General features: G+C 36.8%; 1 protein-coding gene across 2 annotated transcripts in view; it reads right to left on the reverse strand.

Moving 5' to 3' along the window:
- The window catches only part of LOC150089470 (cilia- and flagella-associated protein 100-like), a 310,734-nt gene that overhangs the window by 29,382 nt on the left and 257,537 nt on the right, over positions 1-23,815 (reverse strand). For both annotated transcript variants that reach the window (XM_090368613.1, XM_090368614.1), the window contains exon 12: positions 11,137-11,235. In XM_090368613.1, the coding sequence (XP_090224739.1) occupies positions 11,137-11,235 (99 nt within the window). The remainder of the gene's footprint in view (positions 1-11,136; positions 11,236-23,815) is intronic.

The raw sequence follows: 23,815 nt of genomic DNA on the forward strand, positions 1-23,815 counted from the left end.
TCCTCTACTAAACCTGTCTATGATCCTCTGGGGGTATCCGCATTTTCTAAGGTCTGCTGTGACTCGTCTAATTTCACATTCTTTGTCCTCAGAGGTGGTGCAGTGTGACCCTGCTCTATCTAGTAGAGCTTTCACTACACTATTCTTATGCTGCCCAGCTTGTGCTGAACTAAGAATAGACACAAGTGCAGGTATACTTGCGTGTACACCAATGCTAGGAGTTTAGTAAATAAATTTGATGAATTTGAGGTATTGCTCAAAACATCAAAGGCAGATATTGTTGGGATATCAGAGACGTGGTGTCACACAGATATAAGGGATGCAGAACTGGAATTTGGGGAGTACAACGTCTACAGAAAGGATAGACAGGATAGGAAGGGGGGAGGGGTTATGCTATTAGTTAAGAAACACATAAAAACCAAGGAAGTGAAGCCAGTCGACATCGCTGGACAGTGCAGTGTTGAGTCAGTTTGGTGTGACATAAGCATTGGGAGGTCAAAATTGAGAGTAGGAGTGTGCTATAGGCCTAATGACTCTGATGAGTATAATAAGGAACTGTACAGGGAAATAGAGTGGGCCAGTAAATCAGAGAGTCTTATAATGGGAGATTTTAGTTTCCCAGATATTGACTGGAATTTGGGGGCTGGTTACTCACACACTAGCAGGGCTTTTGTGGATTTATTGGATGATTGTTTTCTACATCAGCATGTTCGGGAGGCAACTAGAGGGAGTAATACTCTTGATTTGATTATCAGCAGTGATTCTTCATGCATTAAGAATCTGAAGATAAATGAACCACTAGGTGGCAGTGATCACAGTGTGCTGAAGTGGGATTTACTCAAAGAGGTAACTACCATTAGGGGTAAAGGGAAGGGTTATTGCTTCCGTAAAGGCGACTACGATGGACTGAGACAGTATTTAAATTCTATACAGTGGGACCAACTGATGATGTTACCAACAGCAAATTCAAAATGGGAAGCATTCAAAGAACTTATCTTGGAAGCTACTAGGCTTTACATACCAACTAAGAAATATTGTTCAAGGTTTAGGCCAAAATGGATGTCAGATGAACTAATGAGGCATATGGCAGAGAAAAAAAATGCATGGGATACTTACAAATTAACACGTGACACAGAAGCCTATGATAGATACAAGTTGATATGCAACCAAGTTACAAAGGAGGTTAGGCAGGTGAAGGCAGATTACGAGAAATCCTTGGCAAGGGATGCAAAGAAAAACAGCAAAGAGTTCTTTACTTATGTAAACTCTAGAAGGAAGGGGATGAATCAGATTGGTCCACTTGATATTGATGGGTCAACTGTTGATGATCCTGCTCAGGTAGCTAACAAACTAAATGAATATTTTGCATCGACATTCACACATGAGGAGTTATTCAGCAAGGGGAATGCCAGAGGTGTATTCAACTCTAGCAGTAAGCTACAGAATCTTGAAATAACTGGGAATAAAGTGGAGGAGAAACTGTTGAAGATAAACACAAGAAAGGCACCCGGGGTGGATGGGATCTATCCAGTTATATTAAAGGAGGCAGCAAAGGAAGTAAGCAAATCCTTAGCCATAATTATGAGAGCTTCCTTGGACTCAGGGGAGGTACCCATAGACTGGAAATGTGCAAATGTGACCCCAATTCACAAAGGAGGATCAAAGGCTGACACAAGTAATTATAGACCTGTGAGCTTAACTTCTGTTCCAGGAAAATTAATGGAGGCACTGGTTAAAGAAGCACTGCAGGATCATTTAGACAAGACTTCAGTTATAGCTCAGACACAGCATGGTTTTGTTAAGGGGAAGTCTTGCCTGACCAACTTGATTGGATACTATGATGCAGTCACAAAAGAACTGGATGCAGGGAATAACTTTGATATTATATACTTGGATCTTAGAAAGGCTTTTGATACTGTTGCACATGGAAGACTGCTACACAAATTGGAGCAGTGTGACATTGGAGGCAAATTGCTGCTATGGATAAAGGGGTGGTTGAGGGGGAGAAGACAGAGAGTGGTAATCAATGGACACTGCTCATTGTGTAGTAAATCTAGGATAGATCTGTTTTTATGGAAGCCATATAGGTGATCGGAAAGAACATTTTGGGAGTCTAGAACCCAAATGAGCCTCTTATGCACCATCCTTTGAAAGATTTTGCCCAAACAGCTTGTCAACGATATTAGTCTGTAATTCTCAACTACGGAAGAATTTTTACCTGGTTTTGGAATAGCACAAATATAGGAATGACGCCATGAGAGAGGATATGTATTTTCTGAGAAGATCCGATTATAAAAGAGTAATAGTATGCAGAGATTGGCTTCACATAGATGCTTCAGCATACCGTAGTGAATGCCGTCTGGTCCTGCTGCACTATTTGGAGATTTGCTCAAGGATTCTTTGAGTTCAGCTATAGTAAAGGGTTGGTTATATGGAAGTGAGAGTCTAGTTGAAAAATTAAATTTGACATTCCTCATCAGTTTTAATGCGTTGAAAGGAGGTGACATAAGAAGAGGAGGCAGAAATGTTATAAAAAGATTCTGCTAAAGCATTTGCAATGTCAGTAGAAGAGGATAGGTCCTGTCCATTCCATTGTATTATCGGAGATTGTTGCAAAGGAAATTTCCCATTGAGAGCTTGTATTTTTTTCCATATAATTCGAGTCTCAGTATTTTTGTTAATAGTTGATGCGAAGTTAATCCAGGCGTCATGTTTTGCTTTCTTCCTAATTTGCCTTGCTTTTGCTCTGAGTTTTTTGTATAAAATTAGATTGGCAGTAGTTGGGCATTTGCGGAACTGGTTCCAAGCACAGTTTTTTTTCTACTTTTGCTTTAGAGCAATCCGCATTCCACTACTGGTTTTTGTGTACACGCTTGCATTGGTCTGATTTTGGGATGGAAATTTCTGCTGCAGATAAGATTTGGCTGGTAATGTGGTTAGTTACGTAATCAATATGTTGTTGTTGAACATATTGAGTGTCGAGTAGGACACAAGTTGAGTAGTTTTCTCAGTCTGCTTTATAAAAGTTCCAAGAAGTATGGCCTTTAGGACACGACACGACACCTGTGTTTCAATTGAACTGATAATAGGTAAATGGTCACTGTGGAATGGATCATTCAGCACTAACCATACCATGCTTGCAAAAAGAGAGGCTGAACAGATAAGTCTATGGCTGAGGTAGAACCTGTAGGTAGTTGGAGAGCCAGAATTCAGCAGAGTTAGTTATGGTTATCCAGGAATCTTTCAATTAACTGGCCTCTCCTATCCATGGTGGAAGATCCCCACAATGGATGGTGGCCATTGAAATCACCGAATAAACAGACAGGAGGCAGCAGTTGTGTGATTAAATTGTCAAGTTCAGTCTGGGAGCAAGGATAATTGGGTAAGATATAAATGGATGCAAGGGTTAATGTTATTCCCACTGCCATCCGAACTGCCAACTTCTAAGGAGGTTTGTAGCTGGAGATGTCTTGATGGTATGGTATGGTAGATTTTACAAGAACAGCTACCCCTCCACGAGCAGAACCATCAGAATCTCTGTCTCGTCTAAACATGGTGTAATTTTTGAATCTGAGAGAGACTTCTGGTGATAGAAATGTTTCCTGTAAGCATACACCTACTACATTTGTTTGAAAAAGTAAATCACTCAGGTCATCAAAATTACTGCGTAATCCTCTACAGTTCCATTGTATGAATTTATTCATTGTTTGGGTTTGATTGAGATCAAACCCAAACAAAAATTGATCTGAATATTTTTTCTGAGAAAGGTTCAGTCTGCTTTGTTTTGATTTTTCATTCCTTGAAAAGGTTGGGCATCCTTTTTCTATGGTATCATTAGCATATAATTCTAAAACTGATTCTTCATCCTCTGGTTGAACATTAATTTCCATTTTCCTATTGCATTGTTTCACTTTTTCCTGATCTTCAACAATTGCTGATTTTGCTGTTTCAGGCAACGATGAGATAGCATTAGTTGGGATACTAATTGGCGTATTGCTGGTCTCATTGACTGTAAGTTTCTTTTTGAATGTTAGTGCAGTTTTTGCCCAGGTGGAAAAAGAACTGCTTGGTTCTATAGTTTGTGTTGCAACTGAGCGGCTACTTCTGGTTATTGATGCATATGATCTGCTAGGCATGATTAACAGCACTTGCTTTCTTGCTTCAGGATATGTGACTTTATGCTCCACTTTATATTTCTGGATTTCTTTCCCTGTTTTCTGGAGGTCACATGCTTTAGAAAATGCAGGATGGCTTCCTTCCTTTATCTGTGGCTCCAAGGAATGCTCCTTGGAGCCACAAATAGGAAACACAGCATCTGTGTATGGCCGTACTTCTGGCACTTAAAGCAGTGAATGGGATTTGGGATATAAGGTCAAATCTTGCAGTTTAAGTAACCTGCTTTGACAGAAGATGGAAGATTCGGAGTGATGAACGTCAAAATAATGGACCTGGTTGGTAGTGGGTTGCCATCTTTTTTGGTCATTATTCTCTGAGCATGTGTCACCTTTTGTTTTCTAAGCTCTTGTACTATTTCTTTTTCAGAGACAGTTAATAAGTCCCATTCACTGATAACACCTTTAGACAAGTTCAGGGTGTTATGGGGCGTAACTAACACTGGAATATTGTTGAATGTCGTTAATTTTAACAATTTTTCTGAATGAGATGTTTTTGAAGTTTGAATTAAAAGGTTTCCAGATTGGAGACGCTTCACCATTTTAGGGGATCCAACAACCGATTCTAAACATTTCTGTATCAGAAAAGGCGATAGCCTGACGACAGGTTGTGTGGACAATGAGTGCATTATAAGAAATGCTGGCATATCTGAAATCTGTTTTTCCGTCCAAAGTCTCTTCGGACGATTCGACTCATGTTCTGAGACAGAGTTAACAACTTTGCTGCCTGTGGGCTCCATGGGTGGATATTCAATACAATTCATCGTTGCTTCTTTTAGCCCTGGAAGAGGGGAATTCCTTCTCCCAGGTTACCAGCCCCGCCACGTGGAGGCAGAAGCGGTGCCAACCAGTACATTGCTAGCGTTGAAGCAGTAACACATTGCAAGTGGGGTTAGCAGTAACATTGCTTATCAAAGCAGTAACGTTGCGAGCGTTGGAGGGTGTATGAAAGCACTAGTACTCGCCCTAGGAAAAATGCTAGAAAATTGCACCAGAAAGATCGCTTGGCACTCGGGGGCCTCACACCTGGGTGGTCACCCACAATGTGCATATGCATGGAGGTTATATCCAGGGTTACTAACAGTCACACCATCGTGAAGGTGCAAGCAGAGGATTTGGCTGTCACAGACCATTTGGACTTCGCCAAAATTGGGTCCACTTGACTTGAATGTCACCCGAATATCAGTTCCATCAGTGGTTTAGACTCCCAGGTAGCAAGTACAGCTTGTCTGGCATATCTGAGAGAATGTCTGTGACAATCCAAGGACATGTCTGTGTATCTGTGTCTGAATATCAATATAATAAAGTACCTAAAAATCTGCTCTTTTGGAAAAGGGGAATAAAAATTTTGGGTAAAATAGTAAATCTGTAGTGAGGATTGAAATAAATGCTGGACAACGGTTTAAAGTTAAACTTAGTTTTTATTAAAATTTTCAAGGACCATTTAATAAAGCAATTTAAGTAAATGTAGGGTTGCCAGATTTAGCAAATAAAAATACAGAACCCCCAGTTAAATGTGAATTATTTCTAATTGCCTATGCATATGTACATTGAGATAAAAGAAAAATATTGCATGGGACATACTTATACTAACAAATTATTCATTGTTTATCTGAAATAAATTAAGTATCTAAATTACATACCTCTTTCTTTAATTATATTTCCCTGTTGATTTGGCTCTCCTTAACAGTTCCTTGTTTTGCAGAATTTGCTTATAAAATTCCTTGCAGTTACAGTCTATGTTCCATTTACATTGTAACATTGCTTATACGGTGGTCACATCCAACTTATTTCGTTCTTTTGTCCATTGAATACTCATTAATGAGAAAACATACTCAGCATTTCATGCTCAACACGCTCAACATCTTTCATGGCATAACTTGCTTTTTCATTCTTCGGGATTATGTTGCATCTCTTGATCAATGACTTTTTATAACCCGAGGGACTCACATCTGGTGAGTTTGGGCTTGCCACACCCAGAGTCCTGAGCTGGATATCATCATTCTTCTGTTTCTTGATGAATCCCCTCTACTTCTCTCTCTCTCTCTCTCTCAGGGTAATTCAGAAATTTTTTTTTGGCTGGTGCAGCATAAGCCTCAGGCTTCCTTGCACCATATGGCTAATGATAATAATAATAAATGTTGTCTACTGAAAACAAAGAGCATTGTCATCAATTTTTATTCCCTTCTTCTTCAACACTACACACGATGATTCCACTTCTTCCGTTGCTGGAAGAGTATTTAGTAACATCCATGTAAAAGAATCGAATTCTTCAAGGGATGAAATCCATTTCAAAATATAGTCGTTGCAAGTGCTGTAATAATTATCCACTTCAAGTCAGAATTTCTTTTCCTGTTCATAAGTAATGTTGTCCCTTTAATTGACAGGGATAAGTTTTTTGTAAATTCTTTCTTTAATGCATTCGACAAGTTCCTTTAAGCAATGGAGTAATTCAGTAACACTTTGCTCTTCAATTTGCATAATCCTATTGCTAAAGAGAGATTGAAAACTATTAACAAGGAATAAGTAGATTTCACTCAGTGGGTTATTAAAAAAGTCAATGATTTTTGGGGCCTTTTCTTCCGAATTAAAGTATGATTTCAGTGTTTCAAATAAACTGAGGATTCTCTCAACTGCATTTGTTAAATAGAGCCAACAGGTTTTTGAATGCAAGAGAATTGAAGAATACTGAATGCCAACAAAATCACAAAAATCCTTTAATTGCTCAGTTCAAACAGTTACTTCAATGTCAATAGAAAGGACATGAGATGCTGTTTGAGCAGCATTATGCAGAATATGGGCGGGTCTTTCATAAAATCTTTGCTTCAACTTTAAATAAACATTGTTTGCACCTTTACGCAAACATCCACCAAAATTTGTATTTGTATTATCTCCACCAAAAGCAGTACAATTTTTCGCATTAACTCCTAACTCAATAAGAGAGTCTGCAAAATTTTGCTATTGTTTCTGAAGTCTCATCTGGAAGGGATTTTACTCGCAATAGCCTTGTAAGCAAGCCTTTTTTACAAGAAAAATATTGCACAAGCAAAGGGAAAATTTTTTTCTGCTTTGTGATTACTTGCATCTCTGGCTATGCTGTAAAAAATGAGGCATTTAGATCTTTGTTAATCTCTGTAACAGTAAATGGAACTATTACATTTTTTATTATTGCAATATATTTTGTCCTGGCACTTGAAAATTTGCTTGCAATTTTGGAATCAGAAAATACTTCTGGTAGCAGTACATTCAAACAGTGATTTGAGCTGAAAGACTGATGATGATATACAGTGCGGAAGGGCATTACAACTTCTGCAGCAATTATTTTATCTTAATCTGAATTTCTCTTGATCAAAAAATTTATTTTATCACTTTCTTTGGTACTAGTTGAGGAAATCATACATCTCTTATGCTTAGCTGTTAGTATATGCTGGTTTATATCTGACTTTCCATTTTTGATATTGAATGAACAATTGCATACTGCACAAAGAGCTTCAAAAGGACTTTTTCTTCGTTTAATAAATGTCCATGTTCAGAAAATTCATCATGAAATTTACACTTGTGGTTTGGCATTTTGGGGTTCAAATATACACAAATAAAAAATAGATAATAGCAACCACTGTAAGGATTGAATTTGATAATCTCATGGCCACGTCAGTGCATCTGTCACTCACAAGTCCGAACTCATAACTAACCATAAACTTAGTGTTGCCATTTAGGTGATTTAAGCGCCAATTACTGTGGCAGAAAAATAGCTCTAACTGCTGAATTTTTGTAATTTATTGAAAAAAGCTGGACATTTAGGACATTCTGACAAAGTCAATACAAGATGCCTGGCAACCCTAAGTTAATGACAAAGTTTACTGTAGCAGATATCAAAATTGGATCTTATTATTTGGATGATATTATGCTATTAAGTTAGTAGCTTGCAAGATCTTTAAGAATCTCTCCATATCAGATAAAGGTTGTGAGAATTTGGGATGAAAACTAGTTACACAAAGAAAAGTTATGAAAGTTGGGAGAGAAAAAAATTAGACTGTAGACTAAACAAAAAATTGCAATGTAGAGTAATTTTTGTGTATCTAAGAAGTCTTTAATGAATTATGGAAGATCAGACATGGAAGTAAAGAACAGAATAGTTAAATAAGAGTGGAGGAAAGTAGTTAAACCAAATTCCTTTGGAGCAAAAGAGAAATTAGTCAAATAACAATTTACCTACTTATTACACAGTTCTTAAGACTATTTTAACTCACAAAGCTGAGACCACAGGGTAATGAATAAATGGATTGATCAAAAATAGAAATTTAAAGCAAAAATGAATGGTAGTAAGTCTAGAGGTAGACTAAGAGGAAGGCAGATCAGTGGCATCAAGAAGACATTACAAAATAGAGTTGGGGCTACAGGTCTAATAGGAAATCAGATAGCATGGAGTAAATGAATGAATGGAAAACATAACCCAAAAAAGACTGATTTGTACTATCATATATCCACTGAATATAACAGATTTGGACAGTGATGAAGATAATACATTTATGAGGAAACCTGAAATTGTTGAGTCATTCTTGTTGCAGTCCAAGTGTTTTTCTACTTGCCAGATCCATCTATTTTGTCAGTATATTCAATTTCATAGATACTTTCTACAGTAAGTACCCGACATACGTAAGAGATACCGTCCAGGACTTCTTACGTAAGTAAAGTTTTACGTAACTCGGGAATGACTAATAAAATATTGCTAAATATATCTCTTATATGCCAAAATAACAAAAACCACATATCCTCAGAAGAATGAAGAAAAATAGTTATATTTTTCAATTAATTAGTTATATATATTTTTATATATTAGTTATATATATATATAGAAAAATAGTTATATATTTTTAATTACTTCAATTAAAAACTTTATCTGGGGACAGCGATGAAGTAGCCGGAGTCGCACATAAGAAAAGAAAACATAAAAGGAAGCAAAAAAAAAAAAAAAAAAAAAAAGCATGTTACTGTACTGTAAAAACTGATATGTATTTTGTAGCCTTGGTTATGTAGTTGATTTTGTTGGTGCTGATCCCTTCACCACTTCTTGTATTCTTCTGGCTTTGTCCTTTATTATTGTGTTCATTGTTGACACTGATAAATCTAAATTCTGTGCGATACTTGTTAATGTTTGATCAGTTTCATGTATTCTTATTATTTTAATTTTCTGATCCAAATCAATCGCTTTCCTTTTCTTGGTAGATTTACTAGTGCTGCCGTCACTTATTCTCTTAGTCTGCACCACAATAACAGTCAAAATCAAATTTTCTGTAAAGAACTTCAAAGGGTTAAGGTGGAAACACACTATTATCACTTCATGTGAGCTCACATTTTACTAAAGCACATTTCTGGAAGTCACTACCATAAAATAATTTGCAGTTTCCAGTTTATTGGGCTTTACTGTTAGTGCAATCTATTATAAACGTAGAAAACTCGATCTTACTGCATTTGCGATAAAAAAATTTACCCCCGGGGGCTCACATCTAGTGAGTATGGGCTTGGCAAACCCAGGGTCCTGAGCTGGATATCATCATTCTTCTCTTTCTTGGTGATTCCTTTCTACTTCTCTCTCTCTCTCTCTCTCTCTCTCTCTCTCTCTCTCTCTCTCTCTCTCTCAGGGGGTAACTTGGGATTTTTTTTTTTTTTTTTTTTGGCTGGTGCAGCATAAGCCTCAGGCTTCCTTGTACCATATGGCCATTAATAATAATAATAATAATACCGATAGCTGGAATTCTGTGCGTTTTTACTTTATTACAATGAAATGTGTCCCCCCCTTCACTGAAATCTTCAGTCATATAAAAAAACAAATAAATTTTGAATCTTCTCATTGTTCCTATTTTTTAAGCTTTGTAAGCTTGTTACTTCTCTCACTTGTGCAATTTGTGCGTGCCATGTTTGTTGTTATTGATTGCTTATTTTCTTGTTTTTTTTTTTACTGTTCTCAAAACAGTAAAATCTCAAAAAAAAAAAAAAAAAAACAATTGAACGAAAAAAATTTACGTAAGTCAGACTTACTGTAGTCCCATTTTTTGTAATGGTAAGTAATTTCAGTACCATTTTTGATGTTCCAATAATTTCATGATCTTGTTCACATTTTCTAACTTACAATTTCACTTTCTGATGGGAAAGAGCCAGAAATCACAGGGACTTCCATAATGTAAAACCCACATTCTTTTTTTTTTTTTTTTTTTTTTATGAAAACCCCAAACAGGAAAGGTATCAAAACCTATAGTACTTAGTACCGTGCATGGGTTGAAGGAGAAGTATGGGGGAGGGGGATGCCGGAAACTTTGCTCTAGAGACTAAACATCGGTTTCACCACTTCAAGCCTCCAATAAGCAAAGTGGTGGTATTTCACCGGTTGATGAAAGTCATCTACCACCTGAAGTATTTGTTGTAATGTAATCCTGCATATCTTGTTTTAATGATATGTTATTAAAGCTTTTCCAGAGTTTCCGTGCAGTGTAAACCATAATCCATGACAATATGCACACTAGAAAAGAATTCCCCTAGTATCAAAAGAAATGATCAGCATAATCTCAGCAGATGTCTGACTCTTTTTTTTTTTTTTTTTTTGGCAGTGGATTTATTATTTGCTTCCAGATAACCCCCCCCCCCCACCTTGATCATAATGCAAGTCCATTTCTCATCACCTGCAATTACTCTCTTCATCAAGATTTCATCTCTTGTTCACTTGAACTTACATCAACTACATATTATGGTTTTTGACAAAGAGTAATTATTGTTGTTATATAATTATTATAAGGCTTTGTTTAAAACTTCTCCAGTATCACTTCAAATTACAGACACTCCATAAGAAACAAAAATATAATCTCTCTCTCTCTCTCACTCGGTTATTCTGGGATAATTCTCATATATATTTGTATATATGATATTTAAAACTATATCAAAACTTTTTTAAAAAAAGAAAAATAAATACTTTATCATTTCTTTTATGTTTCTTGTTTTTTCCTCATGTTGTGTAGTGTCTCTTTCTAATACTTCAATCTGTTCTTGTAACAACTGAATTTCCTGACACCTAAAATGAAGTAAAATAATAATGTCCAAATTTTGTTCTTATATAAAAAAGTAATTTCAAAAATCATAAATACACCATACAATTAGTTATCAGTTAGCAATTATTCTTAAAAGGAAACTGGACAAAAATTAGTCACTTGTAGTATTTCAAGCATATAACAGATTGACATGTATCTTCAATGCTTGCAGCACTGAAATTAGAGTATGAGGTTAGCCTGTTTTCTCTTTTACAGGTATATCAACTGTTACTGAAGAAGCAAGAGATTTTTTGCCTGAAAAATGAGGCCACAGAAAAGACATTAGTAAGTGGCAGAAAAGCATGTCTAAAGAACATTCTGTTAAAGAATTAGCTAAATTTGCTGGTAGTTCAGATAGAACAGCAACAAGAGTTTTTAATGAATGTCTTATGAATAACATAACATAATTGGATATCTAGAGTGGAATCTACTGAAAAAGAACAATGTTAACAGCTATGCATAAAAATAACTGGCTGATATGGACTAAGAGGCATAAAAACAAGACTATGGATGGTTGGAAAGAAACCAAAATTTGCTTATACTCTAATGATTCCGGCCACCAAGTTCACAGGAGAAGCAAGCAGTGAGACATCCAGACTGTGTGCAAGGCATCATATAAGCTGGTGGTGGTGGGTCAGTGTTTCTTTGGGGATGTTTTAATTATTATGAACTAGATCCCCTATTGGAAATACATGATGAATCAGCTGGCTATACAAAATTCTGGATGATCAGGTTGTGCCTTTTTCTAGAACACTCAGCATTTCAATGCTTTTATATTTTATGATGACAACCAACTGTCCAGTTCAGAGGGCCTCTACTGTTTTAAACTGGCTCAAAGTACATAAGGGAATGTTAGGGCATTTAAATTGGCCAGCCACTTTTTATGCCAGCAAGTACCAGATTTAAATCGCAAAACACGACTCTCTTGAACAAAAAGTGAAAACATAATAACAGCATCCGTGAAACCCAAATGAATTTTGGACTCATTTGTTTTTATGGCCTATTGACATACACTATTTAACGGGGCTAGTTGAATCCCTACGAATGGAATGATTCATGCTGAAGGAGGGGATTACACATTATTAATGGAAAAATCACACAAGTGACTAATTTTGTCTTGGGTGCTTATTTGTTTAGTGGGAAATAGTCATGAAAATATTCAACATGAATTTTATTTTTTAAAAAAATAATAAAAAATTATACAGTTTACTCTCAGAAGTTTTGTCAGAAAAGGCTATATTGAATCAAGATCCTCCCCCCTACCCTTTTTTCTTCACCTTCAGTGGCAATTCCAAACACAAAAGGCTTATTAAATTAATATTACTTTAGGTATTGTGGATGAGTTTAGGCTTGATAAGATAAGAGAATCTTTTTGTCCCATGGACTTAAATTTTTGTGGGTATATTTCCAAGAAATTTATATGGAAAAAAATTGTTCCAGAGAAGAGAGGACAAGGAAATAAATGAAAAAGAAATGTCAGTCCAGTGTTTTAAATATTGGCAGCAAACAACTTAATGGCACAAAGGTGCCACTAATCAATAAAGTTGGAAGGTAAATTAAGCTGCAACTTAATGGCACAAAGGTGCCACTAATCAATAAAGTTGGAAGGTAAATTAAGCTGCAACTTAATGGCACAAAGGTAGGTGCCACACAGGCTACAGCTTAACTTGCCTACCCACTTCATTGATTAGTGGCCAAAGCAATTTTTCTGTTTGCATTGCAGGCCACAGAAAAATTACTTTGGTGGAAAGTTGTTCATATGTGGTCCAACAGGAGTCAGAGCTCAACTGTAGAGAGGAACTTTACATTAAATGTGAATTTTAATGCTCAGATCTCTAATGCATAAACAATGAAAGAAAGAATGAAATATTGGATAATAAAGTGCACGGACTAAGATACTAATTGTGCTTTAATTTTATAATAAAATTAAATATGTCATGAATGTAAGACTAAAATTGTATATAAAAGTAAAATACAATTTAAAAATTTATTCACTATCAACTGCTTGGTTAAACTGAACTATTATGAGAAATGGCCAACTTCAGATTTTCACTGTTAACCCAAAAGCAGTGTCTATAGTGCATCAAAATGGTTTTCATATAATTAAATGTAAGCTCTGTAGATCAGTTATTTTATTTTTACATTAAATTTTTCTTTATTGCCAAGAAATATCAACAAGAATTTCACCAAGAAATGTATCCCCCCTCCTAACATTATCAAATTTATAGTAATTTACAAAATCAGGCTAATCAAAAGAAAATATAGAAAAATTCACAATGCAGATAACAATTTCATAGCTGCTGACTGTGGAAAAGGGGCGCCTCCGTAGCCAGGTTGGAAGGAGCAGCAGTGCGTAGCACACGCTTCTTGATTAGACCGGGGTTCGAGCCCGTCACCACCAAATACGGAGGATGCGGAAAGGTCAGGGAATGACCACCGCATATCCCGGAGCAATATGGCCTTAGTTGCTAATGCTCCTAAAAATCAAATAACAAACAAACAAACTGTGGAAAAGCTGGAGATTGAGCAACTACAATAGAGTCCCAATTAAATGAGACTCGTTTAACCAAGGTTCCACATTATCCAAGGTGAATTGTCGAAAAGTTGTATATATTTTGTCATCAAAGACATAGTTCAGCACGGAGCTCACACCAATTGACTGCTGGGTTGTGCTGATCTTTTACTTTTGTTGGTTTCATGACTTTTTGCTCTATAATTTTAAAGATTTAATAAAAAAAATTAAAAATTTTATTCTCTAATTTTTTATTTTTCATCTATGTTATTAGGATTAGTGTAGGTGATACTTCCGTTTTCCAATCATAGTGGAAAATGGAAGCATGCTGTTGTGTCTTTGTTGTGATATGAAGTTGAATGCAATCAAATGTTGGGATCAATAAAAAAGTGGCTAGTGACTGAGGTGTTGGTGAAGTGACTGGAGGAGAAACAGAGCGGAAATTTAAAAATGGTGTTCACAAAGAGCATCTGTATGTGTTAATGAAAAGTTGAATAGAAAAACAATGGAGAATTTGAACAAAATTCTGAAGCTTTTTTTTTTTTGTGATTCATACAGATGAGAGATAAAGGAAGCATGATTTTTGGACTGATTTTACAGGCTAAGGCTTTAGAATTTCATAAGCATTTTAATGAAGGGAAATAACAAATTCCCTTCATTTTAATGAAGGGAAATGAGCTGCAGCCTGGGAAATAAGATGCAGGATATTTCAGAGACTGATGGGAATCATTGGGGTACAAATAAACACATAGGTTGTGTTAGGGTAGCTAAGAAAAAGAACAGGTGCTTGTATACTTGCGTGTATACCAATGCTAGGAGTTTAGTAAATAAATTTGATGAATTTGAGGTATTGCTCAAAACATCAAAGGCAGATATTGTGGGGATTTCAGAGACGTGGTGTCACACAGATATAAGGAATGCAGAACTGGAATTTGGGGAGTACAATGTCTACAGAAAGGATAGACAGGGAGGAGGGGTTATGCTATTAGTTAAGAAATACATAAAATCCAAGGAAGTGAAGCCAGTCAACATTGCCGGACAGTGCAGTGTCGAGTCAGTTTGGTGTGACATAAGCATTGGGAGATCGAAATTGAGAGTAGGAGTGTGCTATAGGCCTAATGACTCTGATGAGTATAATAAGAAACTGTACGGGGAAATAGAGTGGGCCAGTAAATCAGAGAGTCTTATAATGGGGGATTTTAATTTCCCAGATATTGACTGGAATTTGGGGGCTGGTCACTCACACACTAGCAAGGCTTTCGTGGATTTATTGGATGATTGTTTTCTACATCAGCATGTTCGGGAGGCAACTAGAGGGAGTAATACTCTTGATTTGATTATCAGTAGTGATTCTTCATGCATTAAGAATCTGCAGGTAAATGAACCACTAGGTGGCAGTGATCACAGTGTGCTGAAGTGGGATTTACTCAAAGAGGTAACTACCATTGGGGTAAAGGGAAGGGTTATTGCTTTCGTAAAGGCGACTACGATGGACTGAGACAGTATTTAAATTCTATACAGTGGGACCAACTGATGATGTTACCAACAGCAAATTCAAAATGGGAAGCATTCAAAGAACTTATCTTGGAAGCTACTAGGCTTTACATACCAACTAAGAAATATTGTTCAAGGTTTAGGCCTAAGTGGATGTCAGATGAACTAATGAGACATATGGCAGAGAAGAAAAATGCATGGGATACATACAAATTAACACGTGACACAGAAGCCTATGATAGATACAAGTCGATCTGTAACCAAGTTACAAAGGAGGTTAGGCAGGCGAAGGCAGATTACGAGAAATCTTTGGCAAGGGATGCAAAGAAAAACAGCAAAGAGTTCTTTACTTATGTAAACTCTAGAAGGAAGGTGATGAATCAGATTGGTCCACTTGATTTCGATGGGTCAACTGTTGATGATCCTGCTCAGGTAACTAACAAACTGAATGAATATTTTGCATCAACATTTACACATGAGGAGTTATTCAGTGAGGGGAATGCCAGAGGTGTATTCAACTCTGGCAGTAAGCTAGAGAATATTGTAATAACTGAGAGTAAAGTGGAGGAGAAATTGTTGAAGATAAATACAAGAAAGGCACCTGGGGTGGATGGGATCTATCCAGTTATATTAAAGGAGGCAGCAAAGGAAGTAAGCAAACCCTTAGCCATAATTATGAGAGCTTCCTTGGACTCAGGGGAAGTACCCATGGACAGGAGATGTGCAAATGTGACCCCAATTCACAAAGGAGGATCAAAGGGCAACACAAGTAATTATAGACCTGTTAGTTTAACTTCTGTTCCTGGAAAATTAATGGAGGCACTGGTTAAAGAAGCACTGCAGGATCATCTAGACAAGACTTCAGTTATAGCTCAGACACAGCATGGTTTTGTTAAGGGGAAGTCTTGCCTGACCAATTTGATTGGATACTATGATGCAGTCACAAAAGAACTGGATGCAGGGAATAACTTTGATATTATATACTTGGATCTTAGAAAGGTTTTTGATACTGTTGCACATGGAAGACTGCTGCACAAATTGGAGCAGTGTGGCATTGGAGGCAAATTGCTGCTATGGATAAAGGGGTGGTTGGGGGGGGAGAAGACAGAGAGTGGTAATCAATGGACACTGCTCATCGTGGACTAATGTTATTAGTGGAGTCCTTCAGGGTTCAGTATTGGGTCCATTATTGTTTTCTGTATTTATAAATGATATTGATGATGGTATATCAAGCTTATTGTCCAAGTTTGCAGACGATACGAAGGTTGGCAGGGTTGTTAAGGACACTACTGACAAGGACACTATGCTACTGCAACAGGATCTGGAAAGGTTGAGCAGATGGGCTGAGAGGTGGCAAATGAAGTTTAACATTGACAAAGTAAAGTACTACATATGGGAAACAGCAACCCCAGAGCAACGTATCAACTCTGTGGTACTACACTGACAGTGGTAGAGAATGAAAGGGACCTGGGGGTGGTTGTGCAGGCAGATATGAAGTTTTCTGAGCAGTGCAGACGGGCTGCAAGAGTAGCTCATGGTGTATTGTCGATGATATATAGGAATTTTGATATCATATATTTGGATTTCAGGAAAGCTTTTGACACTGTTGCGCATGGAAGACTATTGTACAAACTGGAGCAGAATGGTATTAAGGGTAAGTTGCTACAATGGATAAAAGGATAGTTGAGTGGGAGAAGACAGAGGGTGGTAATCAATGGGTGCTGCTCTTCTTGGACTAATGTTATTAGTGGAGTCCCACAGGGTTCGGTGTTGGCTCCACTGTTGTTTTGTATATTTATCAATGATATTGATGAAGGTATATCAGGCTTAGTGTCGAAGTTTGCAGATGATACAAAGGTTGGCAGGGTTGTTAATGACAGTAATGGCAGTGTGCTACTGCAACAGGATCTAGATAATTTGGGCAGATGGGCTAAGAAGTGGCAACTGGAGTTTAACCTCGACAAATGCAAAGTACTGCATATGGGTAGAAGTAACCCCAGAGAAACGTACCAACTGTGTGGTACTACACTTAAGGTGGTAGAAAATGAAAAAGACCTGGGAGTAATTGTGCAGGCAGATATGAAGTTTTCTGAGCAATACAGACAGGCTGCCAGGGCAGGTCATGGGGTTTTGTCAATGATATATAGGAATTTTGCTAGCAGGGAAAAGGAGGTGATTATCCCTCTGTATAAGGCAACGCCTTGAGTACTGCATACAGGTCTGGAGGCCTCATTTTAGGAAGGATGTAGATTTACTTGAGCGTGTACAGAGAAGGGCAACAAGATTGGTGAGGGGAATGAAGGGATCCTCTTATCAAGAGAGGTTTAAGTTCTGCAAATTGCAGTGGCTGGAGACTAGGCACCTGCGCGGTGATCTGATTGAGGTGTATAAGGCCTTGAATGGGTTGAGCACGCTGAATTCTGATGGGATCCTTCCACTTGTTCAGATTACGAACCTAAGGGGGCATAAATTCAAATTAAGAAAGGACAGATGTAGAATAGATGTGCGGAAATTTGCCTTTAGCCAGCGGGTGGTTAATTGCTGGAACACACTTCCATCTGTCGTTGTGGAAGTTGATAGGTTGAATAAATTTAAGGAGGAACTGGACAGGCATTTGGAGGGAATGGTGTGATTTTTTTTTTTGGCTGATGCTGCATAAGCTCATACATTTGCTTTCTTGCATCACATGCCACTACTACTACTACTACTATTTTTCTAGTAGGGATAAGGAGGTGATTATTCCCTTGTATAAGGCAATGGTCAGACCACACCTAGAGTACTGTATACAGGTCTGGAGGCCTCATTTCAAGAAGGATGTAGAGATGCTGGAACGAGTACAGAGAAGGGCAACAAGATTAGTGAATGGAACAAAGGGGTGCTCTTACGAAGAAAGGCTTAAGTTTTGCAAATTACAGTGTCTGGAGACTAGGCACCAGCGAGGTGATCTGATAGAGGTGTATAAAAGCCTTGAATGGTTTGAGCATGCTCAATGCTGATGGGATTCTTCCTCTTGCTCAGAATAATCACCTGAGAGGGCATAAATTCAAATTGAGAAAAGACAGATGTAGGATAGATGTGAGGAAATTTGCCTTTAGCCAGCAGGTGGTTGGTTGGTGGAATAGACTTCCATCCCTTGTCGTGGAAGTTGATAGCCTAAATAAGATTAGGGCTCAGCTGCACAGGTATTTCTAACGAACAGAGGGGTGAAGTGGAAGTGGTTATTTTTTATTTATTTATTTTTTTTTTTTTTTTGTTTTTTTTTTTTTGGCTGATGCTGCATAAGCTTGCTTTCTTGCATCAAATGCCTCTACTAATGCTAATGCTAACAATTTACTGCAAGTATTGGTTTGATTGGACCGGAAAAAATTTTGGAGTTAGAAATCTGAACATCACTGGGGAAAAATTATCAGCTAGTATAGAAGAAATAGCCATTTACTGCTAAATTAGCAAAAAATATTCATGAATAAAATTTACAATTGTGACAAAACGGGCCTGAATTATAAAATGTTCTCATCCAAAACACTTGCAGCTAGAAAAGAAAAAATCAGCTCCTGGTTATAAACGAAGCAAGGAGAGAATGTGGTACTGGCATGTTCAAATTCATCAGGGAGCATAAGCTTAAACTAACTCATTGGGAAAGCCCAAGGTTTAAAAAAATTTAAAATGTTTGCCTGTTAAATATGCAAATGAAAAAAATGCATGGATGGATTAAAGTTTGTTTAAAACATGGTTTTGTGAAGAATTTGTCCTTAGCACAAAAAAATATTTGAGCGAAAAGAAACTTTCCCGTAAAGCACTTTTAATTTTAGACAATGCAATCCCATCCAGACAAAAGTAAACTAGTTTTTGGTGACATCAGAGCTCTGTTTTTGCCACCTAATGTGACATCCCTTCTTCAACTTTTAGATCAAGGTGTTTGGAGACTGAAATGCAACTATAGGCATTTCAGTCTCTTAAAACATCTGCTTCAAAATCTTGAAACAGGGACCAGTGTTGTTGAGAATCTTAAAAAAAAAATAAATATCAAGGACGTTATTTACTGGTTGGCAGAAGCATGGAATGATGTTAAAACATACATCTCTTATTAAATCCTGGAAAAATATTTTATGCTTCCAAAATGAAGCCAACAAGGAGATGAAAAATGAAGATGAAAGAGATGAGGAAACCCTTTTAGAACCAGCCAATAACCTTTCTGTTTCGGACACTCTTATCACAGAGAATATTAAAGAGTGAATGAATTCTGATAAACAGTTGGAAATGACTGCCAACATGATCATAAAGAATAGTGCAAAGAAACTACAAAAAAAATGACATGCATGGAAGATCTAAATGTTGTTGAGTCAGCTTTATGTTATATTGTACAGCAGGATATCATGCCCACCAATATTTTGTTACTTAGGCACTTACAAAATATAGCAGCTAAAAAGCAAGGAGCTTCTGTGAAACAGAAACCTATTAAGGAATTTTTTATATGATATTAAGGTGTAGTGTGCATTTTTTTTGTCTATGATATAAAAATCAACCCCAGGGGCTCACATCTGGTGAGTATGGGCTTGGTAAACCCAGGGTCCTGAGCTGGATATCATCATCCTTCTCTTTTTTGGTGATTTCTCTCTCTCTCTCTCTCTCTCTCTCTCTCTCTCTCTCTCTCTCTCTCTCTCAGGGTAACTTGGGAAATTTTTTTGGCTGGTGCAGGATAAGCCTCAGGCTTCCTTGCATCATATGGCTAATAATAAATAAAAAAAATAATAAATAAATTATTTTTATACATGTACTTTTTTTATTTTTGTATTAAAATAGTTATAAATAAAATTAAGTGTTTTAATTTAAATTGTATAATTTAAAAATCATTATGTTTAATAAGTAGGTCTAACCTGAAAATAGAATGTACATCATCACATTAATGTATTCAAATCCAGTTTATTTAATAATAATTTATCAAACCTTCCGTGCTATCAGAGATTTTGATTATCCAATGTTCCCTTGGTCCACATTACCTCAGATAATTGGGACTGTACTGTATCAGGATTGAGAGTTCTTCACAGAAAAACAGGTAGAAAACAGATTTTTCAGAAAAAGCAGGTTTTAGTATTTACACTGTACTATAAATTAAATCTCGCTGGCAACATACATATTTTATGTTAGAATGCTGCCACAGAATTGTTTACCAGTACAGTACAGTACAGTACAGTACAGTATACTTTCAAACATTAGCTTACCTTTATTTTTTTTTGGATTGTCCATTGGACCAATGATCACAATTGCTTTAAGAAAAATACTAGTGCAGAGTTTACCCTTTTTAAAATGTTGAGTCAAAGTTTGTTTATAACAATAGCACCGATGTTTAGACTTGGCCATTCAAAAAATCTGGACTTTTTTTTTTTTCACCTGGCTGAATATTCTCTCACACTCAGCATTGCTATGTTAAGATGCTAAGCACAACTTTGTAATAAAACAGGAGGAAAACAGAAGACTTTTCAGAAAAAGCAGGTTTTTAATATTCACACTGCACTAGAAATTAAATTTCACTGGCAATCATACTGCAGAGAAAGCTATTACATAGCAGTAGAAAAAGAGACTACTGGTGTCTGATGGCATCCAAAATGGAGATGGCATATGAAGGAGATCATATTGCACACTTTTATATTAAAATACAGCCATAAGATTTTTTATCAATACAGTATGCTTTCAAACATTACCTTACTTTTTTCTTTTCTTTTTTTGTCTGTGGATTTTTGGTAGTACAAAAATGATCATGACTACTTTAAAAAAAAGACTTTACCCTTTTAGAAAGGTAGTCAGTTTTGTTTATAACAATAGCACCGAACCCAGTTTGAGTTGAATTCAAAATGAATTTGGTGGGGGGGATGATTGCAGTTTTCTTCAGCCAGATAAAAAAAAAAAAAAAAAAATTGGATTCAGAAGATCTGAATTCAGTTTTGTGTCACCTGGCTGAAAATTCTTTCACGCTCAGCATTGCCGTGCTAAACTTGGAATAATTTATTTCAGGTTTCCTTGTTGTCTCTACAACAAGATTGCTGTGCATCAATTCTTTCTTCTTTTCTTATTATGAAGGAAACACTGACAGAACTGATACTGAAAAATACCTATTTCTTTATTTTTAATGATACTAAGAAATACTGGAAACTTTTCTTTTTCTTTTTTTTTTAAGCAAAATGGCCTTGTGTCAGAAATAAATAAACCTTGCAACTACTGACGAAATATAAGAATTAAAACTATATTCAAATATAGTGAAAAAATAAAGTATCACATAATGGAATTTTATGAATAGAAGCTAAAACATAGAAATTAATACTATAAATGATAAAAACAAAATATAATACAAGAAGCTTTCAGAGCAATGTACTCCTTTATCAACTTTAAAGACAAGTTGATTAAAGACTTTATCAACTTTAAAGGGGGCAAGAATATTTGCTGATGCTATCGAGGCAGAGTTAGGCGAGTCGGAAAACTGCTAGCTTGAGGGGGGCTACACGGACTAATAGATTAACAGTAGCTGCTGGCAGAGGTGAAAGTGATTCTTGCACTGCTTCTATCGAAATGAAATTGAGCAGCAGTCTGGAAATCAAGGCAATTGGGATTTCCAGGACTGCTGGGAGTCATAGTGGAACAAATAAATACATGGGCTGCATTAGGGTAACTAAGAGTAGAAACAGGTGTGGCGAAGGTAAAGAAAGCCTGCACGAGAAGCACGCAAAAGTTCAATGAAATTTACCAGTAAAAGTACTTTGCCGTAACGGCATTTGTATTGTTGCTTGCTCAGTAAACATACAGTGGGTGTTATCTGTGAGGAGTAGAAATTGAAACCCTCCCGAAGTGGAGGGGGTAACCTGACCTTTTTTCTTTAGAATCACTGGTGGACTAGTGGATAAATTGTTTATTAAGAAAAAAAAAAAAAAAAAAAAGGCAAAGGAAGCCCACAGGAAAAGTACGGCAAACGTCGAAAAAGTTTACCAGTGAAACTATGTTACGAACATTTTTTACGATGCCAGAACTTCCAATATTACTCTGTTCGTGATTCTAAAGAAAAAAGGTCAGGTTACCCCCCCTCCACTTCAGGAGGGTTTCAAGCTCCCAAAGTACTTTTACTGGTAAATTTCATCAAACATTTGCATGCTTCTCGTGAAGGCTTTCTTTACCTTAGCCACACAGGTAAGTATAGTTAATAAATTTTATGAGCGTGAAGTGCTGCTAGTCAAGACATCAAAGCTAGATATTGTTGGGATATCAGAGACGGGGTGTCACACAGACAAAAGCAGTGCAGAATTGGAATTTGGGGAGTACAATGTGTACAGAAAGGGAGGAGGGGTTATGCTATTAGTTAAGAAACACAAAATCCAAGGAAGTACAGCAAGTCGACATGGTTGGACAGTGCAATGTTGTGTCAGTTTGGTGTGACATAAGCACTGGGAAAGCAAAATTGAGAGTAGGAGTGTTATAGGCCTAATGACCCTGATCAGCATAATAAATAACTGTACAGAGAAATGGAGTGGGCCAGTAAATCAGAGTGTTTTATAATGGGGAATTTTAATTTTGCAGATATTGACTGGAATTTGTGGATTGATCACTCGCACGCTAGCAAGACTTTTGTGGATTTATTGGATGACTGTTTTCTACAGCAACATGTTCGAGAGGCAAACAGAGGGAGTAATGCTCTTGATCTGATTATCAGCAGTGATTATTCATGCATTAAGAATTTTCATATAAAAGAACCACTGGGTGACAGTGATTACAATGTACTGATGTGGGAATTACTTAAAGATGTAACTACCATCAAGGCTAAAGGGAAGGGCTATTTCTTTCATAAAGGTGACTACAGGGGTCTCAGACAGCTTTTAAATTCTGTACAGTGGGATCAACTGATGATGTAACCAACGTTGAATTCTAAATGGAAGCCTTCAGGGACTTAATTTTGGAGGCTACTAGGCTTTTCATTCCAACTAAGAAATACTGTTCAAAGTTTAGGCCTAAATGGATGTCAGATGAACTGAGGCTCGTGGAAGAGAAGAAAAATGTATGGGATGCATATAAAATATCGGGTGACACAGAAGCCTATGACAGATATAAACTAGTCTGTAATCAAGTCACAAAGGAGGTTAGGCAGGTGAAGGCAGATTACGAGAAATCCTTGGCAAAGGATGCAAAGAGTTCTTTACTTGTGTAAACTCTAGAAGGAAAGAAATGAATCAGATTGGACCACTTAACATAGATGGGTTGACTATTGATGATCATGCTCAGGTAGCTGATAAACTGAATGATTATTTTGCATCTACATTCACACGAGGAGTTATTCAATGAGGGCAGTGCCAGACGTTTATCACACTCTAACAGGAAGCTAAGTGATTTTGCTATAACTGAGATCAAATTGGAGGAGAAATTGTTGAAGTTAAACATAAAAAAAGGCACCTGGGGTGGATAGGATCTATTCAGTTATATTAAAGGAGGCAGCAAAGGAAGTAAGCAAATGCTTAGCCATAATTATGAAAGCTTCCTTGGACTGAAGGTGTGCAAATGTATCACCAATTCACAAAGGGGGT

This window comes from Mastigoproctus giganteus, chromosome 2, assembly GCF_048544385.1.
Source record: "Mastigoproctus giganteus isolate SK-2022 chromosome 2, ASM4854438v1, whole genome shotgun sequence".
NCBI lineage: Eukaryota > Metazoa > Arthropoda > Arachnida > Uropygi > Thelyphonidae > Mastigoproctus > Mastigoproctus giganteus.